The sequence below is a fragment of the Gasterosteus aculeatus genome, chromosome 3 (genome assembly GCF_964276395.1).
Source record: "Gasterosteus aculeatus chromosome 3, fGasAcu3.hap1.1, whole genome shotgun sequence".
In the NCBI taxonomy this organism is placed as follows: Eukaryota; Metazoa; Chordata; class Actinopteri; order Perciformes; family Gasterosteidae; genus Gasterosteus; species Gasterosteus aculeatus.
In genome coordinates, this window is record NC_135690.1 from 18,968,072 (window position 1) to 18,988,604 (window position 20,533).

At 51.1% G+C, this 20,533-nt stretch overlaps 4 protein-coding genes across 7 annotated transcripts; 2 read left to right on the plus strand and 2 right to left on the minus strand.

Annotated features, from left to right (window-relative positions):
• Nucleotides 1-2: 2 nt before the first annotated feature.
• LOC120816665 (dual specificity protein phosphatase 18) lies at nucleotides 3-2,506 on the minus strand. Its single transcript, XM_040172460.2, has 3 exons — nucleotides 1,892-2,506; nucleotides 1,221-1,264; nucleotides 3-965 (listed from the first exon to the last, which is right to left on the minus strand). The coding sequence occupies exon 3, from the start codon at nucleotides 958-960 to the stop codon at nucleotides 346-348; it is 615 nt and encodes a 204-aa protein (XP_040028394.1). The 5' UTR covers nucleotides 961-965; nucleotides 1,221-1,264; nucleotides 1,892-2,506; the 3' UTR covers nucleotides 3-345.
• On the plus strand, nucleotides 1,917-2,737 carry sft2d3 (SFT2 domain containing 3). The gene has a single exon (XM_040172459.2). The coding sequence runs from the start codon at nucleotides 1,917-1,919 to the stop codon at nucleotides 2,601-2,603; it is 687 nt and encodes a 228-aa protein (XP_040028393.1). The 3' UTR covers nucleotides 2,604-2,737.
• Nucleotides 2,738-2,837: 100 nt separating this feature from the next.
• Nucleotides 2,838-13,986, minus strand: wdr33 (WD repeat domain 33). Of its 2 annotated transcripts, none has more exons than XM_078100082.1 (21): nucleotides 13,566-13,986; nucleotides 11,461-11,679; nucleotides 11,319-11,387; nucleotides 10,880-10,984; nucleotides 10,682-10,777; nucleotides 10,442-10,593; nucleotides 8,227-8,324; nucleotides 7,331-7,457; nucleotides 7,045-7,199; nucleotides 6,873-6,951; nucleotides 6,689-6,799; nucleotides 5,835-5,929; nucleotides 5,665-5,751; nucleotides 5,446-5,585; nucleotides 5,208-5,363; nucleotides 4,429-5,097; nucleotides 4,295-4,346; nucleotides 3,909-4,215; nucleotides 3,689-3,828; nucleotides 3,307-3,486; nucleotides 2,838-3,215 (listed from the first exon to the last, which is right to left on the minus strand). In XM_078100082.1, the coding sequence occupies exons 2-21, from the start codon at nucleotides 11,662-11,664 to the stop codon at nucleotides 3,067-3,069; spliced, it is 3,171 nt and encodes a 1,056-aa protein (XP_077956208.1). In that variant the 5' UTR covers nucleotides 11,665-11,679; nucleotides 13,566-13,986; the 3' UTR covers nucleotides 2,838-3,066. The 2 variants fall into 2 exon arrangements, with proteins under 2 accessions (XP_077956208.1, XP_077956207.1); XM_078100081.1 differs by having other exon boundaries at nucleotides 4,429-5,100.
• On the plus strand, nucleotides 13,955-20,377 carry LOC120816369 (uncharacterized). 3 transcript variants are annotated; one of them, XM_078100085.1, is made up of 15 exons: nucleotides 13,955-14,902; nucleotides 15,251-15,294; nucleotides 15,493-15,577; nucleotides 15,801-15,872; nucleotides 16,046-16,141; nucleotides 16,294-16,514; nucleotides 16,605-16,755; nucleotides 17,138-17,302; nucleotides 17,402-17,521; nucleotides 17,609-17,671; nucleotides 17,740-17,864; nucleotides 17,941-18,082; nucleotides 18,199-18,441; nucleotides 18,960-19,172; nucleotides 19,678-20,377. In XM_078100085.1, exons 1-14 carry the CDS (start codon nucleotides 14,810-14,812, stop codon nucleotides 19,047-19,049), a joined length of 1,710 nt encoding a protein of 569 aa, XP_077956211.1. In that variant the 5' UTR covers nucleotides 13,955-14,809; the 3' UTR covers nucleotides 19,050-19,172; nucleotides 19,678-20,377. The 3 variants fall into 3 exon arrangements, with proteins under 3 accessions (XP_077956211.1, XP_077956210.1, XP_077956209.1); XM_078100084.1 differs by having other exon boundaries at nucleotides 19,857-20,377; XM_078100083.1 differs by having other exon boundaries at nucleotides 17,941-18,035; nucleotides 18,140-18,441; nucleotides 19,857-20,377.
• Nucleotides 20,378-20,533: the final 156 nt, after the last annotated feature.

The window sequence follows — 20,533 nt, forward strand, 5'->3', positions numbered from 1 at the left end:
GCTTGGCACATCTTTTGGGGGGTTTATTTCAGTTACAGAGACACACCTTATACATTACAAACGATACGTTCAGTTTATTCCTTATTTAAATCATTCACGCTGCCTAGTTCGCTCCGTTGTCATGAGCCAGGTTATGACACCAGCATCTACAGAGGTCATGACAAAAAGCAACCTTAGTGATTAACCCCATGCAGCAGGTGTAAAGGTGCACCTGTAGCCACGCCCCCCCGTGATGTCACTGGCTCCGGGCACACACCTGTCCATCCCAGCGTGAAGTGACAGGTTAAACCTCTAGATGCTCACGTGGAAAGTTAACTGAGGTCGCCGCCAACGTGCAGTCCATTGTCAGAGTTGCTGTTGCATTGTGGGTAATGTAGTTTTAGCCATTGAAGAAGAGTTTCTTCTCAGCCTGTTTGCCGACATCATCACTTGAGGTCGTGACGTCATAGTTGACCTTGGGACCTGCCTGTAGGTCAGCGGTGGCGGTCCGATCCTGGGCGGGGTCTCTCTGACCGCGGCCACCCTCACGGTGTTCTTCCCGTAGAGCCTCCGCTCGTACCGCAGCAGCTGCTCCCAGAAGCCGGCGTTGAGGCGGACGAAGGGCCGGCTCTCCTGCACCCAGCGGTGCGCTTGGCGCAGCGTCACTGCCCGGTAGCGCATGAGATACGCCATCACCAAGGCCGGGGACCGGCTCACACCGGCCGCGCAGTGCACCAGGGTGGCCCCCGCCCCGTTGCCGTGGATACGCTCGGCCACCCGGTCAAAGTGGTCTCCGAGGCGGGCGCCAGGAAGGTCGGCGACGGGGACGCGCACGCACTCCACCCCCGGGTAGCAGGGGCTGGCGTGGCTGAGCGTGGCGTTCACGATCAGGGTGATGTTCTTCCGGGACACCAGGGCGGCGTTCAGGGGGGCGTCGGCCCCACCCAGGAACAAGGTGGGCGTGACCTGAGACACCGCCATGACACCTGTCAGTCAAACAAGTGTGAGTGAGTCCTTGTCCCCATAGAGTACAAATACCACATTGTATAGGTGCTAAAACTCCAAACGTACAAGTACTAATACCACACTGTATTTACACTGTGTAATACATTAATACCGTGTTACTGTGAAGGTACTAATAACACAATATAAATACTAATACCACATGTATGAATACAGACTGTTTTCTCATGCCTCCAGCCTTTGAGCTAAGCTAGGCTAACCGCACTCCTGTGTGTTACCTGCTGGTCGACTCCTCTCGTCTTGTTGTGTCTGCGTCTGGTCTCTGCTTTGTAAGGAGACACACACACACACACACACACACACACACACACACACACACACACACACACACACACACACACACACACACACACACACACACACACACCATAGAAGGCCAGTTGAACTCTGTAAACTGGTCACCTGACTTGGACCAAAATAGAACCTTACAAAACCATCACAGGAAACCTGAAACTGTTTCTACTGGGAGATTATGAATCATCACTGAATTTAAATATAATCAAAATTATTAAAATGACAGAGGTTCTCACAGAAAAAACAAACAAAAATATTGAATGAATTATATAAATATAACATTTTACAGAGGAAAGCAACCTCCTCTTATTACTTTAGTAATATTCTTGAGGAGCTATATTGTGTGCAGTCAGTCATAAAATAATTGAGCTCAATTAAAACGTACCTTATCTGTTAATTCATTACAGTATACACGTTTATTTATCTTAGTCACTTTAGTTGTTTACTCTACATCCACTGTTATTGTTTATAATCAGACACCATATGGGGAAAGTTGTGTTTATTGATACGTGTTAGTAAAGATCCTGTGGCGGGCGGCAGAACGCAGCAGAGGGCAACCGGAAGTGTAGAAGAAGAAATCGTCCATCTTGCTAACCGTTAGCCAGTTAGCTCCCTCCGTCATGGCGGAACTAAACCGACAGCTCCAGGAGTACTTGGCCCAGTCCAAAAGTGGCGGCCCCAGGACGGTCTCCCCGTCGGGCTCCAGCACCACGGTGGACCTGGACGACTCGGAGCCGGTGTCGGGGAGCTGGTTCGGCCGGTGGTCGAGTCCCTGGTCCCGGGGCCGCGGCGACAGTCCTTCTAGCCAGAGCTCTGGCGGAAACAGCGGCTTCTCGTGGCCGTGGTCGGCCGAGCCGGACCCCTGCCTGCCGGGCATGAGCCGGCGGCAGCGGCTGGTGGCCTTCGGGGCGTGCGCGTCGTTCTCCGCGCTGTGCTTCGGGCTGTCCGCGCTCTACGCGCCGCTGCTGCTGCTCTACGCGCGTAAGTTCGCGTTGCTGTGGTCGCTCGGTTCGCTGTTCGCCATCGCAGCCGTCGCGGTGCTTCGCGGGCCCAGCCGGCTCGCCGCCGGCGTGCCCACCTCTCCCGGCGCCGCCGTGTACCTGTGCGCTCTCACCGGGACGCTGTACGCGGCGCTCAGCCTCCACAGCACCGCGCTCACCGCGCTCGGCGCCGCGCTGCAGGTCGCAGTCATCGTCGGCTACGTGCTGTCGCTGCTGCCGGGAGGAAGCGCCGGGATCCGCTTCGTGGGGGGGATGGCGGCGTCCGCCATCAAAAGGACCGTCACCGGGAAGAGCATGTCGATCTGACTGATTACTGATCATCGCCGTTCTGAACACTGAGCTGAGGACAGACCTCATGGGACCAAGTACAGATGTTTCAACCTTTCATGAATGTTTGTGTAAATAGTCACTTAATAAGTAAATAAAACAAGTAAACAATGTTTCATGCGTGACCTCTGACCTCTGAAAGCAGTATTGTACTGACTGTAGTTCGATTGGCTGTTTGCTCTTTATCATCATCTCAAAGTGATATCAGCGCAGTACAACATGGGAATCTTTATTGTCCACCTCAGTGAAAACACAAAACATAGAAATCTTTTACAAAAAAGCAACAACACAAAGTGACACTGAAATAAAAGACGGCTGATGATTCTCTACAATATTTTACATTAAAATTCTGTCTTCCCTGCTGGCACGGACCAATCAGAAGCCAGCGTCCCGCGAGAGCTGAATGTGTCACATGACCAAAGGTTTTTTCGGCCCTTCAGGACTACCGGCCCCGGCCGCCCCCCCTTGGTGGTCCTCTGGGTGCGGGTCCTCCCCTCCTAGGCACTGGTCCAGGTCCTCCGGGTCCCCATCCACCTCGCCCACCTCGACCAGACGGGCCGTAGCCCCCGTCCTCCCTCAGGGGGGGGCGCCCTGTGGAAACAATAGCACACGTTTCAGATTGTGTGATTGTCCTGACATTTGTCCAGCAGGTGGCGCTAGAAGTTTTTATAACCTGACCCACCTCCCTCGACTCCCGGGGACTCTCGTTCCCGTGGATCTCCAGTTCCCGGTCCGTCCTGCCAGGGACGCTTCCTGGGGGGCAGAGACGCCATGTCCATCCCCTGGAGGGAGGCAGAACGCTCACGGCCAGCCGGAGACGACCCATCATGCATCTGCTGGCCATCCCGATAGCCTTCATGACCTGCAGACAGGAAGGACCGGAGAAAAACGCCACAATAAGGGTTTGCGTAGAAGGTCAATCTGAACGAAACCATCGCGTAGGTGTTGATGATAGATCATGACATGATAATGATGGGAACAGTAGTCTGACCTTTGAACCCTTGACAATTGTATTATCCTTGAAAACCAGAAGAGAAAGTGACTTATGAACCAGAAGCTCTCACCTCCTCTGGGTGGCCTCCCTCGGCCTCCGTTGTCCCAGCCTCTACCCAACTCCTCTGGGCCCTCGAAGCCCTCCTCCTGGCCCCCGTACTCCTCCTGGTAGCCTCGGGCTGCGGGCCGACCGGGGCCCCCTCCTCGGAACCTGAAACACGCAAGATGTCACGTCGGTCCAGACCTCCCACATCTGGCCCAGTGGGTTTCAGTAAAAATCGGGGTGCTCACCTATCGTCCCTCCGTCCTCTGAACTCTCCCCCGGTGAACCGCTCCTCGGGGCCCCAGCTCCCTACGTTGCCCCCCCCTCCTCGGTGTCCTCCCCCCCTGTGGCCCCCTCCACCCTGGTATCCCGGTCCAGGTCTCCAGCCCTCCTCTCCTCTGCTGTGGAAGTCCTGGCCGCCGTCAAAGTCTTGCGGGCCACGACGACCCTGCTGGTTTTCCCCCCAGTAAGCACTGGAGCCCCCCTGGTCCGATCCCGCCGGTCCCTGCCGGTCTGAAGGGCCCATGTGGTGGTTGGGCGGCGGCCCCCGAGGGTCTGAGAAGAGTCCTATGTGGTTATCAGATCTCTGATACGTCACAGACATGATGGACCTGAGAGGGGAGTGTGGTCTTACCTTTGCTGTTGGGCCCCTGCTGCCCCATGCCGTGCATCATGGGCCCCGAGTTCTGAAAGACCGGATCACATTTACACACGGCTCTCTGGTACAGGCTCCTAGAGACCAGTCATTACAGGGACAGGTCAACTCACCTGGTGCTGCATGTACGGGGGCCCCTGCATGCTTCCATGCGGTCCTTGCATGTTACCTTGTGGCCCCTGCATGTTTCCATGCGGTACTTGCATATTTCCTGGGGGCCCATGCAAACCTCCCGGTGGCCCCTGCATGTTGCCCATCCCATAGTTGTTTGGCCCGTTGCCGTGTGTCCTGGGTGGGGGCCCCATCATCCCACCCTGCGGGCCCATCATGTTCCCCTGAGGCTGCATCATGCCCCCCTGAGGTGGGGGACCCTGAGGACCCATCCCTCGAGGAGGGGGGCCCATCATGCCACCATGGGGCCCCTGCATCCCTCTGGGTCCCATACCGTGAGGCCCTTGGGGGCCCATATTTCTCGGCGGACCTGGGTGTCTCTGCATACCTTGGGGCCCTTGCATGTCTGGGGGTCCCATCATGGGCCCCTGGTGAGACTGAGGTCCAGAAGGTGGCCCCATCTGTCCAGGGGGCATGAAAGGAGGCTGCATGCCTCCGGGGCCCATTGGGGGCCCCATGTTGTTGGGCATCTGCTGAGGCGGCATGTTTGGTGGAAAGCCCTGCTGGCCGGGAGGCATCGGGCCCCCGGGCCCCCCAGGGAAGGGGGGCATTGGGCCTTGTCCCTGCGGGGGCCCCATATTTCCATCTGTGCTCATCCGGTCCATCTTCATCTGCTGCAGCGAGAACCAAACATTTTAACTTCAGATCCACTAGAATTCAATTAATCACATTTGTATTTTACCGTCAACTAAAATCTACGAATCCTGCAGCATCGTCTCACCTCCAGCATCATGGGGTTCGTGTACTGCAGAGACGCCATCTCCTGCTCCACCTCCGCCTGACTCTTCTTTTTGCCGTCCGCTTTCTGCTCCACCTTCCGGTCTTTGGACAGCTCTCCGCCGGGCGGCATCATGGGAACCTTGTTCTCTGCCCAGGCCTGAAGACACGAGGGAGAAGTCCAGGGTTTAGAGGTCGAGGGTCACTATCAGCTTCACGACGAACCTCTCCGCTGGTTTTACCTGTTGGAACTGCGCCGGGATCGGTTTGGCGTACGGGACTTTCTTCTGCGGGACCTTCTTGGCGTCTTTACCCATGACCTCATCCATGCCCCAGTCAAGACCAGGGATGGACATCTCCACTTCGGGGGCCGCCTCTTTACCTGGAGACAACGGTCCAAAATGAGCCTAAGTAAAGCCGCTCTGTATGCGAGGTCCACGCAGCCCGAGGAAGGAACCTACTGCTCTGCTCCTGCTCCATGGCGGCTTTCAGCTGCTCGGGAATCCCCATGCCGGGGATGGAGGCCACGCTGTTCAGGTCCACGTCATCTGAAACACAACCAAAGGAACGTGAGCAGCCGGGTTGACGTCACATCTGCAAACACCGGAGGGAGGTGGTGCTCCCCGCTCACCGTACTCCATGCCGTCCTCTGACATGCCGGGCAGCAGGTTCAAGTTGTACCGGTCCCTCATCTTATCACCGGGCCGGTTCCTCGTCCAGAACTTACTGAAGCAGAGACCAAAAACTACGATTAAGATCCACTCCGACACACACACAGGGACACACACACACGGACCCCCACACACAGGGACACACACACACACACACAGGGACCCCCACACACACGGACCCCCACACACACACACAGGGACACACACACACACACACACACACACACGGACCCCCACACACACGGACCCCCACACACACACACAGGGACACACACACACACACACACACAGGGACCCCCCCACACACACACACACGGACCCCCACACACACGGACCCCCACACACACACACAGGGACACACACACACACACACAGGGACCCCCACACACACACACACACACACACAGGGACACACACACACACAGGGACCCCCACACACAGGGACACACACACACACACACACACACACAGGGACACACACACACACACACAGGGACACACACACACACACACACAGGGACACACACACACACACACACAGGGACACACACACACACACACACAGGGACACACACACACACACACACACAGGGACACACACACACACACACACAGGGACCCCCCCCCACAGGGACACACACACACAGGGACACACACACACACACACACAGGGACCCCCACACACACACACACACACACAGGGACACACACACACACACACACACACACAGGGACACACACAGGGACCCCCACACACACACACACACACAGGGACACACACACACACACACACAGGGACACACACACACAGTACCTGGTGTGGTCGTTGGAGCCTGAGCAGAGGATGTGACCCAGCGGGTGCCAGGCCAGACTCCAGATCATCCCTTCATGCGCCATCTCCATCCCTCCAACCTCCTTCTCCACCCTGAACCAGAGAGCCGACCAGTGAGACCGTGAGTCTGCGAGGGAGCCAAACCCACCAGGTGCCACATCCTTACCCGGTGTGCCAGAAGAGCAGCGAGCCGTCAGAGCCTCCGCTGGCAAACAGACCTTCATGGACGGGATGCCAGGCCACCGCTGAGGAGACGCGAGTGGAGACAGTCAGAGATGCAGCAGAACCACCATCAGTACACATATAAGCCCCTCCCACGACATTCTGCTCAGACTAACCCGTCGCCTCCTTCTTGTGTCCTCGGAACACCTGCAGCTCCTCCTTCAGGTTCCTGATGTCAAACAGCTTACACAGGTGGTCGCGTGACGCCGTCAGCAGCCAGTTGCCATTGAGGTTCCACTTAACCTCCATCACTGTGTTCTTGTGGGCGTGGCTGAGGGAGAAAATGATGGGAGGAGCTACAGATTCAGTCATTTCACTGCACGTGCGTATCTGTCTGTGCACAACGTGTTGAAAGAGGCTGCCGGGCGTCAGACTGGAGTCTGAGCCTCACGAGGGACTCACAGCGTGGCCAGACTCTGTCCCGTCTTTGGGTCCCAGAATTTGATTGGCTGTTGGCTGTCTTTGCTACCAGAGACCACCAGGCCTTTGGTGGGATGCCAATCCACACACTTCACATCAGCTCCGTGACCTGTGCGCACACACACACGCACACACACACACACAATGAGGGGGCGTGTCTCCGACTGGTCAGCGATCACATCAACAAGCCGATGAAAACAAGGTAACAGAGAAACCTCTTTTACAAATTAAATATTAAATATAATTTGTCAAGACATACAAACAGCACAATTAAGTTTTCAGAAGTTGTTTTGTCAGTAAACAAAGATTTAAATGTCAAATACTTATTTCATATACTACGTAAAGACACTTAAATATCCAAATCATAACTTTATTCCTCAATTTCAAGTAATGAAGTTTGTTGTATTTAACCAATAATCATTAATCTTTATTACACATTTGAATGAATTATGGGTGAAAAATGAAGCCTTACGTCATTTATACGACTTAAGTTTATTGTTATGAGAATTTATTGTACCTTGATATTTGTTCTATAGGAAGTTAATTTATATTGAATTATTACAGCTGCATGAGTGGAAAATATAGGAGCATGTTTATGGAGTTAATTTTTAATGTTATTGGAATTATCACTTGGTTTTGAACTCATGAACTTCCATTAAATGTCTATTTTGATTTAATGATTAACATATTATAATTCAGTGTGTTTTTATCTTTCGTTTTGTATTTTAAGATACATTTTTAAAACAGCTGTTATTCCTGTATTAAATGTTTTAAACAAACGTTATTAAATCAACTTTCAAAATGTAACATGATCTTCATTAAACCACGATTAGAGCCCAGGAGACCCCAGGTGACCCCGGCAGCGAGGAGCTGCGTACCTCGGAGGATCCTCTCCTCGTGGCAGCGCATAAAGTCCCAGATCCGAACGGTGCCGTCGTCTGAGCAGGTGGCAAATTTATTATCTGTTGGAGAAAAACTGAAGAATACAGACAGAGCGTCACCACGGTGACGTGATGGACACGTCCTCACTGGATCCTAACAACAACAATTAATGTCACAAGGTCTCATTTTTGATTGGTCGAAGCATTTGGCCGCGGGGTTTCCCCCTCCAGGTGCATTGTGGGGATTCACAGTCTTAAATCTGATTTGTTCCTCAGGGCTCTACATTGGGACCGAATCTCTTCTGATAAGACTCGCAATATTCAAAGTTGGAAACTTTCCACGGGAACATACGGAAATAAACTGGAAATGTGGGGAGAATTTAACTGCATTTGCCATTTTGTTTTGTCATAAGAAGACATTTCTAATACACATTAAAAAAAATTAATTTTGGACTTAATCCACACACATCCATCCTACTCACTGCTGTAAGACGTTAGCGTGCGATATACAAATGAACTAAAGTCAGCTTGGCTTCAGTGATCCACGTGCCTGCAGCCTGCAGCCTGCACGGTCCGTTACGTGCTTTGCAAAACAACTTTTAGAACAATGAACATGGAAAGTTTCTGAAACCTTCTGGCCCCGTTGCAGCCCTACTTTGCCTCCCGGATCTCACAAACACGAGACAGGATGAAGAGAAATACATTTGGTAAAGTGACTGTATATTTTCCATTAGTGTTCAGATGACATCTAATAAAAAGTGAAAAGTCAAAGTCTGCCGTTGGTTCTTTCTGCTCTAGATCGCTGGTGTTTGGACTCTTCTAAGCACACGATGGAGGTCGGGATAAAAAAAGAACGCCTCAAAGTGGAGCAGTAGACTTGTCAGAAAACCTGTCGCGCTCGAGCAGAGGTCACACCGAGGTCATCGGTCAGAGGGCGTTGTCATAGTGACGCCACTCTCTGGTCTGTGGACATTTTGCAGCCGTTACTTCTGCGTTTGAGTTCAACTTTTTATTGTTTGCTACCTGTGAACAGGAAGTGACCTCATCTGGACTGAGGATGTCATATACGTCTCTGGTAGAAACCTGTCAATCAGCGTGTAGCCCCGCCCTACAGCATCCCCTGCTTCATGGCCGGACTCTGAACGGACCATAACTCGCTAAATGAACATCAACAAGATCAGCGGCACAACAGAGATCTCGCTAAGGCTCATGGGTAATGTTTAGCAAACAGTTTGGGACGTAGCTTCCTTCCACACACCGAATAACGAACACCTTTGGCGTGACGTGGTGCAGGCCGGTGGAGACGGAACGAGAGAAGAAGGGACCTTCTGGGCGGCCGTCTTGATGCGTACCGTCAGCGCGGTGAAGCTAACGGAGAAGAACGCTAGCGACCCACTGGAGGTTTACCAGGAACAACCCGAAGCGTTAGCAAGAGAAGACACTCATCTCCGTAGGAAACAGCATTGATAGCAACAGGTGAGGAATTAGCCCGCTAAATAGCAAGGCTAACAAACGGCATGGTTAGCTGATCCGCCATGTTTGAAGTTACACTGGTTGCAGAAATGTCCCACGGCTCTGGAGAAGGTTAAGCTACCACGCCATTACAGCGCCACAGACTGAGAAGTCAGGTGTGCCAAGCGATGACATCACCCCGTACCACACAAAGAGCAGAGTTCTTTGTACCATCCAGGTGCATCATGGGAGATGTAGGATCCAGTGGCTTTGGACTGAAAGTTGGGGTCTGTTCCTTGTGTCCCACTTAACCAGTTAACAGCAGTAGACGGTGTGTGTGGGGGGGCGGGGGGGTATTTAGCTCCAGGGCAGAATTGAAATCTTTATTTACACCTCTACAGGCGCCTGTTTGATGAGGCTCAGACGAGCCGTGGGGCCGTGTGCAGCAGCTCCACTTGACTCACTTTATTGATCCCCGCTAGCACTTTATTGTGGCATTATTCCTTTAGCGTCCTTGCCTACGCAGACCAGATGTTAAAGATAAATGATTGACTTTATTCAGCACAACAGAGACAAACAGCTCATCAGCCACATCAGGTAGAACATCAACAACAGATAACTGCAGTGTTGCAAGAGCACACACTTACATCTGTCCTGAGTCAACAACAACAACAACAACATGTGGCAGGAGGCGAGGCCACGCCCCCACGTGGCTGAGACACCTGAGGTAACTACAGAAAATGGTAGATTGGGTATAAACCTGGCTTCTCTAATGGCCTCCTTGTGAGCCTGGAACATCTTGACGTTGTTCATGTTGGACTGCCAGTACTTCACGTAGCCGCCGTGGTCCGCCGTCAGCATCCACATGTCGTTATGAGACCAGGTCATGGCCCGAACCGGACTGTCGTGGGCCTGAAGAAAACAGAAGGGACGTAAGTGCGACTCGGAGAGGGAGACGTGATGAAGATGATACGAGGTGGAGGTTCAGGGAGATGTTTACCTGTAAAATGGTCTCGAAGTTGAAGGTGAGTCCATTCCACAGAGTGAACTCTCCACTGGAGGCGCCAGTGACGAGACGACGACCTTCAGGGGTCCACTGGAGACCAACAGGACATACAGACAAGCAGTGACGTCAGGTTTTTTTATTCCTACTGACAATGTTTCCACACTAAAGGCCACGGAGTTTCTCCTGGCTTACCCGGATCACAAACACGGGACACTTGACTTTGTTGGTGGAGGTTCGGACAAACTTGGTGGTGACGGCGTTCATCGGGTTGTTACACATTCCAACAGGAGGAACCAGCTGAGGAGACAAACATCTGGATCAGTCATCTTCATTGCATTTGAAGGTAAAACTAACTGACAGCGGTTGGAATGATCAAGATTCAGAAATGACGACGCGCTGAAAGGCAAGCGGATCGAATGCACCTTTACTCGCATTAAAAGTTCACCAATTTGAAAAAAATGTACATAAACGCTTATACACAATTATTTCTTTAATGGTGCAAAAGTGAAGGAATTATTTGGTCTCATAGAAGAGGGAGAGAGAGCGTCCGTGGGTTGAATTAAGCCGTGATCTCTGGACATTGATCAGGGTGCTGGTGGATATTGATGGAGCCGAACAGGTCCGTACTCACCTCGTTGTAACACCCCGCGTCCGGCTGCAGGGCTCTGAAGTCTCGATGGTCTCGCTGCCACAAACGATTCTGCGAAGCCAGAAAGAGTCAAAGAGGCCAAAGCTGCGCCGAAGCTGCGAGCATCACGTGAGCGAGCGGTTACCTCCAGGTGTCTGATGACGGACGGGTTGTAGTCGATGGTTTTGCGGTTCACGGCCTTTCGCATGCGTTTCCCGTCGAACGTGAGCTGCTGCATGGCCTGCTGCTGGGCGAAGTCCGGCCGCTTGTAGAACACCTGCCGCGGGGCCTGGTGCTGGAAGCGCGGCATGTGGAAGAACCGCTGAGGCGACCCAATGTCCGTCGCCATGGTGACCCGCTAAACCTTGCGGACGGCAAGACGGCGAGGTTAGTTCTGTGAATAGTTACTGGAGAAGCTTTACAGCCATAGAGGAGCACCAAGACGTCCCTTCAAGAGGCCTTGAAGCACCGCTCAAGGCAAGTAAGTACCATGAGATCCACATGAAGCCTGGAGCCCATACAGACTCCACACAGCTTACAAGTCCTCATGAACCAGAGGTGGACTGATCATACCAGTGATATCAATGTCAATATCAATATCACGGCCTTCTTTTGTTGATTAAACACATTCATTGATTCATTAACGTTGAAACGAGCCCCCAGCCACCTGAACAGCTGTTCACTGCCTGCTGGTCAACTCGCTGTAACTTCCAGGTGAGTTAGCATGTTAGCCGTTGTGGCTACTCGTGTTGCCACCAGAGGAAACACCAGCGGCTCGACCAACTTTACAATAAATTGTTTTCTTAACCAAAAACCCTGCAGACAGACAGCGGCCCTCTCTGGTCTCCCGTGTGTTTTCACGTGGCTCCGGACTTCCTTCTTCTTGTGATAGCGGGCGAGCTGCACCCAGCATGCAGTTCAGCACTCATTTAAAGTGTACAATTAGGACTGTTCATGTATCACAAACTCACTCATTTAAATATATGCAACACAACTAGCTCTGACCGCTGTAAAGTACTAGTTCAGACACCTGTAACGTTTTAAAAGTAGGGGGAAAAACCCAAACGATACCGATCACTATAAACTGCTGCATAAGAGCAACATTAGTAGTTACTTACTGATGCGGTTTGAACACTACAAGAGACTAACGAACGATTCTAAATGCAGTGATCAGAGCATTCACACAAACACATGTGTTTCTACATAATTATATGATTTATAATGAAGTAACCCATTTTTAACAGATCTGGGTAGTTAAAAGTGATCTGCTCATTATGTGACATATAAGGTCTAAAACACTAGAGTAACAACACACAATAAGTACAGATATAAATCTGCTGTGTGAGTTGAGATTAATATAGAACGACTGGAACCAACATCCAGATACTAGAATAAAGAGTCCACCTGCTGTAATGGTCTCCATCCACCGCTAGTAACCTTCACACCAGAGATGTTTAAACAGACAACAATCTGAAGTCATTGAAACAAACTGAACAGCACACAAAGCTCATCGTGTAGATTTATAACGTTTTAAACAGCACAAAGATACACAGCTCGCCCTCCTCCACTGGAGAGAAAAACGACATTTAAAAGACTCATGTAGCGTCACAGAAATACTCCCAAGTATTCAGATACGGTACTTAGTGGAAGTATATCATGGTTGTTAAAGTACAATATTTACGTCGGAGGTGTAAGTAGTACTGCAAAACGTACCTTGGAGATGTGAATATTTTAAGAGGCACGAGTAGCGAACTGTAGTTTGGTTACGGTGTGAAACACGAGGTCTCAGAGCTCCGTTAGCCGAGCATGTGGCTAACGGAGCTCACGCACTGTCCACTTCAAGAGGTTTGGACTTATAGAAATACTGATTTAAATAATAAAGACATTCCAGGAGTGTTTCTCTGTTTCACAGAACATTTCTCGGTTTAATCCAGAACATTTAACCCGGGAGGTCGATGCTAACAGCATTAGCTTAGCACGCACCGTTTAAACATAACTTGTGGTTACCTCGGGAGGTCCATGCTAACTTTGCTACAAACACGCCGTTAGCAGGTATCTAATGATGGAACTCACTAAGCGCCGCTAACTTATTCTGACTAACGTGGAGACTGATGTGCTACTTCGGAATAACAGACAGCAGGTCTCGGTTTAACCTTGTGGGATTTATCGGGGATGATCTTTGAGTTGTTTCAGGATTAAATAGCGGCCCGGTGCAACAACAACAATGAGCTACCGCTAATACAAACTCACCGACGACCTCCGCTGCTGAGTGAGCTAACTAGCTGTCGCTAACTGGCTAGTTTCCTCCGTACGGACTCGCTCTGAAGAACCATGGACGTCTCACACTTTATTCAACTCAACTGTCGAAGGTTTGTCACTTTAGCCACCAGCAGACTCCATCATGACGCCTTTTCTTCTCGGCTTACAGAAAGGCATGCCGGGAGATATTCGCAACGGGCGGGACAGCCGGCGTCATCCTACAAAGCATTCTGGGAAATTCATCTAATTATTTGTTTGTTTTCAAAGATCATACAGCAAACAGTGGCCGGAGTCCCGTTCGGTTCGTTTAAGACACGTTGGTTCTCCCGTAGCTTGAAAAACAACCGTATGACGTCTCTTATGGAAGCTGGCGGCGCGCTGCGGCCTGTAGGGGGCGCGCTGCGGCCTGTAGGGGGCGCGCTGCGGCCTGTAGGGGGCGCGCTGCGGCCTGTAGGGGGCGCGCTGCGGCCGGTAGGGGGCGCAGAGAGCAAGGCCGCAGAAGAAGAAGCGAGTAGCGTTCAACGGCTCCCACACAACTTCTACTACAACTACTCGCCCAGCTGCTCGCGCCCGACTCCACCTGCAAGAATGTCGCTGACTTCCTGCCCGATAGGAAGCAGCACGTGAAGCTGGAAGGAATGTCTCAGCCTCTCGCTCCATCAGCACCGGTTCCCCCAAAGCTGCTCTTCTCTCTGTACACAAACAGCTGCACCTCCAGTCACCAGTCCGTCAAGCCCCTCATTGGACTGATCTCTGGTGGGGATGAGTCCGTCTGACCATCTGGTGACGCCAAAACACCCTGGAGCTCAACGCTCTGAAGACAGAGATGGTTGTGGATTTCCGAAGGAACGCAGCCCCTCAACATCATCAGGCTCAGCAGAAGGTGTTCTGAACAAATTCAACCTGCCAAAGACGATGATGGTGACCTTCTACACGGCCATCATGGAGTCCGTCCTCTGCTCCACCATCACCGTCTGGTACGCTGCAGCCACAGCCAAGGACAAGGGCAGGCTGCAGCGCGTCATCCGCTCTGCAGAGAGGCTGATCGGCTGCAACCTGCCGTCCCTCTTGATTGATAACTTTATCAATGACTTTGACACTTCCTGTCTTAAAAAAGAAAGATATATACATCGAGTGACTTCTTTCTATTTAATAAATAAGAATACATGAACAAATAAGTGAATTCCTTCTTATTAAATAAAAAAGTATCTAGAAATCCAAGATGTAGTGACGTCATGGCCAGGTCCGTCCAATCAGAAGAGCCGGTGAATAATGTGCACGAGCCTGAAAGCCGAGTCCAAACGTCTCTCCGCCGCCAACCGTCCCCGGTAAGTTTACCGATCTCAGACACACTGCCGTTGATCTATTGGACTCATCAGAGACGCATACCGAGACAAGTGTCCCTTGGATCTTCTTATCGTCCCACTTAAACGTCTCTAACGTCCCATGTCACCGGCTAGCTAACGCTAGCTAACGCTGGCTAGCTCAACCGTCACTTTGGAGTAGTTTTAGCATGTTAGCTCGTTTTGAATTTCAGCAAACGGTTAACCGTTAAAATGCCTGACAGTCCTTGGTGCTCTCACACTGCAACACTACGTACTGTAAATACGTTACTACTTTAATACTGAGGTTATTAATATGATATGATGACGTTATATATGAACCGTGTGTTTCAGTGTTCACGAGCAGCAGTAATGAGCAGCAGAAGCCGAAGGTCCTGGTGAGCTCAGTGTCACACACACACACACACACACACACACACTCTCCAGAGGTGTCTGGTCTCGTCGGGTCAGACTGGTTCGGATGATGTGGCACCGGCCACATGAACAACATTTGCTTGGTGGTTGGATTAATTGATCAGGACTGTGTATGTCCACTGTGTATGTCCCCTGTCCACTGTGTATGTCCCCTGTCTCAGCACCAGGGGTCGCTCCAGCTGTTTTGGACGGAAAGGACGATTCTCCAGCAAGAATCTACAGAAGCCTGGATGGACAAATGAAGAGGTGACGCCCCTTGTGTTAGCATTCAGGGCTAACTCTGTTTCCCCTACCATTATAACAGGGGGGCGCCTTTTTCCTGATATTACCCCCCCCCCCCCTCCCCTCCTTGAAAAAGTGTGCACCCAAGTCGCTAGCGCCCCCCACTTGTGAAGAGGAAACACTCACATGTCTCCCATATTGCAGTCCATATTGCTGTGATGGTGCTGATGGTGATCTTCCTCCTCAGGATGACACGCTGCACAGACTGGTGCAGGAGTTTGGCTCAAACAGCTGGTCCTCAGTTTCTCTGCATGTTAAAGTGAGTTAACTCTGGTCACATGACAGAAAAGGGGATTGAAAGAGTCAGACCTATAAGTGCAATCAGGTTTCCATCCTGTCCGGCGCCTCTAGTGTCCTCACTGACCGCCTGCCAGTGTGAGCTGCTGTTAAATGTCCTCAGAAAGGGTCCTAACTGTCTTTCTTGTGCCTCAGGGTCAGAGGTCAGATGTGGAGTGTCAGCGCAGGTGGCAGCACATCAAAAACCCCGAGCTGGTGAAAGGTCCATGGACTCATGATGAGGATGAGAGTGTGAGATGTCACTCTTTATCTGTCTCCAGTAGTGCACTACTAGACCGTCACAGAGTACTAACCAAGTCTAACGCGGCACTTTCTTGACTCTGGACTTGGCTGTAACTTGTTTACCATAACTCCTCCTCTGTGTGATGTCACTTCCTGTTCAGGTCCTTAAGCTGGTTCAGAAGTACGGCGTGAAGCGCTGGTCGCTCATCGCCAAACACCTGCACACTCGTAACGGGAAGCAATGCCGCGAACGGTGGCACAACCACCTGAACCCGACGGTGAAGAAGAGCGGCTGGACCCTGGAGGAGGACCTCACCATCTGTGAGGCCCACCAGCTGATGGGGAACCGCTGGGCCGACATCTCCAAGATGCTGCCTGGCAGGTCTGTAGCCAGCGGTACCTTCATCATCACAGTCCAGACCTCATCAGGAAGCTTCTCATCTGAGGTTCAAAGCAACATTGATCTTCTCAGGACGGACAACTCCATCAAAAACCACTGGAACTCCACCCTGAAGAGGAAGGTGGAGAAGGAGGGATATCTTCAGGACATCCACAACTCTTTTAGCTCCTCCGCGTCCTCCTCCTCACCCAGACCAGCATCCGGGACCTTGAACCCCCCCCAGGTCAATGTGCACCCATCACACACCATTTACATGTCATTTAGCCCAGTGGTCCCCAACCTTTTTTACCTCCCGGACCGGAGGGGGGGGGGGGGGGGGGGGGGTAGTAGTCGCGCGCTCTGTGTTCGCTGGTGGGCGAAACTGCCGCGCACGGTAAGAGGACAATTGTAAGAAAAACGCCTGGTGACGCGTGGGGAATCTGTCAGAGGGACGAGCGCACATATTAGGAGAACAGCCGGTCAATTTTCAAAATAAAACATTTTTCAGAAAAAAAAACCCTTTCTGTGGTGCGGCCCGGTACCAAGCGGTTGGGGACCACTGATTTAGCTGACTTACACCATCACACTGATGACGGTGCTGACGATGATGACTGTCTGTCCTCCAGCAAGGCGACAGTCTGTCCAGTGGGAAGGACGCGTCCAGCTGCTCCTCAAGCGACCAGACCAACCCCGCCCACCTGTGCCCCGTCTGTGTCCCCGCCTCCTCCTCAGGTTACAGCTCCTCTCTGAGCATGTGCGAGCGGACGCCGTTCATGGAGCTGATGGAGGCGGTACGTCCTAGCTGAGGCCGTTGTCTAGATGCCATTGAGAGTCAGAGTGGGTGGGGCTCATGTGTGGGAGATAAAGCTGCTGTGCCTCTCCACCTGCAGGCACCTGATGTGACCTCGGCACAGAACAAGGGCACCTGGAGCTGTGGCCCACAGGAAGTGACCTCATGCCTGGACCGACAGGAGGCTCATCCGTCAGTCATGGATCTGAGCCGGAGTTACGTAAGTCACAGCCGACTAAAGACTCGTCCTGTTATGTCTTGACATAAACAACGTGGTCCTCCATAGTGACGGAGTTGTTGTCTGCAGGTTGCAGGCGTGTATCACGAGGATGGAGGCTCCTTCGTCAGCACCACCATCTTCCCCTCTGAGGTGAGCACATGTGGGGACACTGCTGCTGTCGGTCCCGCTCCGACCTCCTGATGTCTGTCTGTGTCCAGCTCCACGGCCTGTGTGCTGTGGACGATCTCAGGCTGCTGCACCCGGTTCTGACCTCCACCCCCGACCGCTCCCTGAAACCCTCCACCAGCACCGCCCGGGACCAGTGGTATCTGCACTGCAGCCAGTACGTCAAGCCTCCTCCCTGCTTCCCTTTGGGTTCCACTGGAGACGGCGAGCTCATCCTCCTTCAATGTGTTCAGGGCCTCCTCAGAGACCAGCGACGCCATGAAGGCGCTGTGGACGCTGGCCCCCCAAACCCCGACCCCTCTGAAGGTCAGGAGCCAGGAGCAGGCTGGTAAAACGAGCTGTGGGTCTCCTCCGAGTCGGCTTCCACTTGCTGAGGTCTCTGCTTATTTGACTCCACTGTTCTTCTTGTTCTGCTGCCTCACGTGTCTAAAGGCTTCAGTGCACAGACCCGGGTGAGGGATCTGTCACGAGTCCAGACTTGTGTCCTCCAGGTCCAGGGAGAGAGTCTGCTGAGCTCCATCCTGCAGGTCCAGGGAGAGTCCAGCTTGGATCTACTGGACCAGGAGGGCTGTAGTTTGGGTTCAGGGGTGCAGAGAGAGTCCGGCGTGGTCCCGAGCTGTGAGGAGTTTGGCTGCTTCCCCCTGGATGGACCGATGGAGGTGTGGTGGTATCAGCAGCCGGTTGGTTACCTTCACTCACCAAAATGTCCTGCATATAGACGGAACCCCTTTGAGGTGAGGACTGTCCCTCAAACACTCTGATTTCATCTGTTAACATTATTTGACTTTGTATTCCATAAATACCCCACCAAGCACCACATGTGGATTCATCCACTACTGAAAATAGTGTCTCTGTCCCCTGCAGGTATTTAGTACTCTCTAATTTAAACATCTTTCAGGCGCTTTCCTCATAAAATAATTGACCTATAAAGTTTGACTTAAAAATATTATTATGATATAAATATCTTCTGATTTCACGTGTTTTCTTCTCCTTCTTTGATCCGTAACATTTGCATGAATGCATTTTAATCAGCTATTTGTTTTCCCGTTTTTAACGTCACATTGCAAAGACTTGTGGGTAATTCCCACAGGGTTCATTAAGGAGGCCACGAGGGGAGATGGGCCTTGAGTTCTCCGTAGGAAGGCGCAGACAGGAAGTGAGGGCGTGTTAAGAGACAGACCAGCGAGGCCTCCAGTGACTGATGATGATGATGATGATGATGATGATCAGGTCCTTGATGTTCTGTTGGCAGCTGAGCGGGGAGCTGCAGCTGCTGATGTTTGGGAAAACAGAAGATCAGATGAGTGTGACGGAGCAGGCCCGCCTCTACACGGAGCCCTGATCCTCACCGCCACCTTCATCCTCACCGTCATCATCCTCACTGTCAGCACCACCGTCATCATCCTCACCGTCATCATCCTCACCGTCATCATCAGCACCACCACTTCTGCACCACCATCAGCCGGTGAGTAACGACAACGGAGAGAAACCAAAAGTTTAGAAAGCTACTTAAAATAACGTCAAAGTTATCATTCACAATATATAATTATTATATATTTATATATATATTATATATCAAACTAACGACTAAACTAACAAGTAATCGCTTTAGAAAGCGTTTGTTTTCGACAGTTTAATTGTATTTTAAAGACAAACTGCACATTATGTTGGAGGTGGGACATGATGGACAGCGGCGCGTCCTGTCGTCCTCGTCCACTTTGCTCCCAACTCGCCTTCTTTTGACGTGTTTCAGGTCCCAACAATGTCCCACATTTAGCAGGACGTTTTCAAAGCACTTCTTTTAGGGACACTGGTGGTCCTCTGCAGGTAGATGGAAGTAGCCTAGCAGCTAGCTTAGCCTAGCGGTTTGTAAAGTGCTCTGTTTGACACGTGGAGGAATTCCTCTGCTCAGTTCTTCTGTTTGTTTTACTTCCAATGCAAAACGTCTCACTGCGTCTGACTGACTGCAGCACGCCGCCTTCAGGGGTCAGGGGTCAACGCACACCGGGAGGAAACTCTAGAGATACACTACAGTATTAAGATGTTAGTACAGTACACAGGAGGCGATCCTATTGGTCTGTAACTGTCCCAGCGCGCGATGACATCACAGAATAAACTGACGGGACACGTTGCACCTTTATTATGACAGGTCATCATCAGAAGGATGGTGAATCATGAGTCAGCACTTTGATCTCCAGATGTTCACTGCACAGAACCTCCATCAGTTCTACGACGTGACCCTTTATTGATTTATTAAGCAGGTGATTTATTAAGCCTGTATTTTATACTAAAAATGACATTTATTGGAGTTTTACTGAAGATAAAAATGTATTTTTAACTGGAATGTCTTTTTAAACTTATTTTTTTAAATATTTACGGATTTATTTTATGCCTATTTATTTCTTGAAGTCTTTTTTGTTTATGACACAGACACTTTATTTAAAACTAAATGTTGCACTTTGGATCAAAGCTAAATGTTTTGAAATAAACAGTAAAGTTCAGTGATTCTATACAGCGTGTAACCAAATGTTGATTGTAATTTATTATTTACGCTGGAATTAAATGTTCTCCACAGCTATTGTTTGGTAAAAAATAACTTACACAGAAAGTTGAAGAATGAACATGTGATAACTAAGGTATGTGGTGAGAAATAAAAGTTTTATTTTCACACTCCGATATCCTGCTTTGTGTTCATCACACAGTAGTAAATCCATGTGATTGCTACGGATCTCTAAGCTGAGCAGAACCACTCGGGACTGAAACTTCTACCACGTCGTCTATGGCAGAGGTCCCCAACCAGTGGGCCATTTGGTACCGGGCCGCACC

Coding starts and splice junctions, on each gene's coding strand:
- LOC120816665 (XM_040172460.2), bottom strand. CDS start 960: ATGGCGGTGTCTCAGGTCACGCCCACCTTGTTCCTGGGTGGGGCCGAC.
- sft2d3 (XM_040172459.2), top strand. CDS start 1,917: ATGGCGGAACTAAACCGACAGCTCCAGGAGTACTTGGCCCAGTCCAAA.
- wdr33 (XM_078100081.1), bottom strand. CDS start 11,664: ATGGCGACGGACATTGGGTCGCCTCAGCGGTTCTTCCACATGCCGCGC. Junction 4,347..4,428: donor CCCCGTACATGCAGCACCAG/GTGAGTTGACCT, acceptor CCGGTCTTTCAG/AACTCGGGGCCCATGATGCA. Junction 4,216..4,294: donor GCAGGGGCCCAACAGCAAAG/GTAAGACCACAC, acceptor GACTCTTCTCAG/ACCCTCGGGGGCCGCCGCCC.
- LOC120816369 (XM_078100083.1), top strand. CDS start 14,810: ATGGCCAGGTCCGTCCAATCAGAAGAGCCGGTGAATAATGTGCACGAG. Junction 15,873..16,045: donor CAGTTTCTCTGCATGTTAAA/GTGAGTTAACTC, acceptor CTTGTGCCTCAG/GGTCAGAGGTCAGATGTGGA. Junction 16,142..16,293: donor CTCATGATGAGGATGAGAGT/GTGAGATGTCAC, acceptor CTTCCTGTTCAG/GTCCTTAAGCTGGTTCAGAA.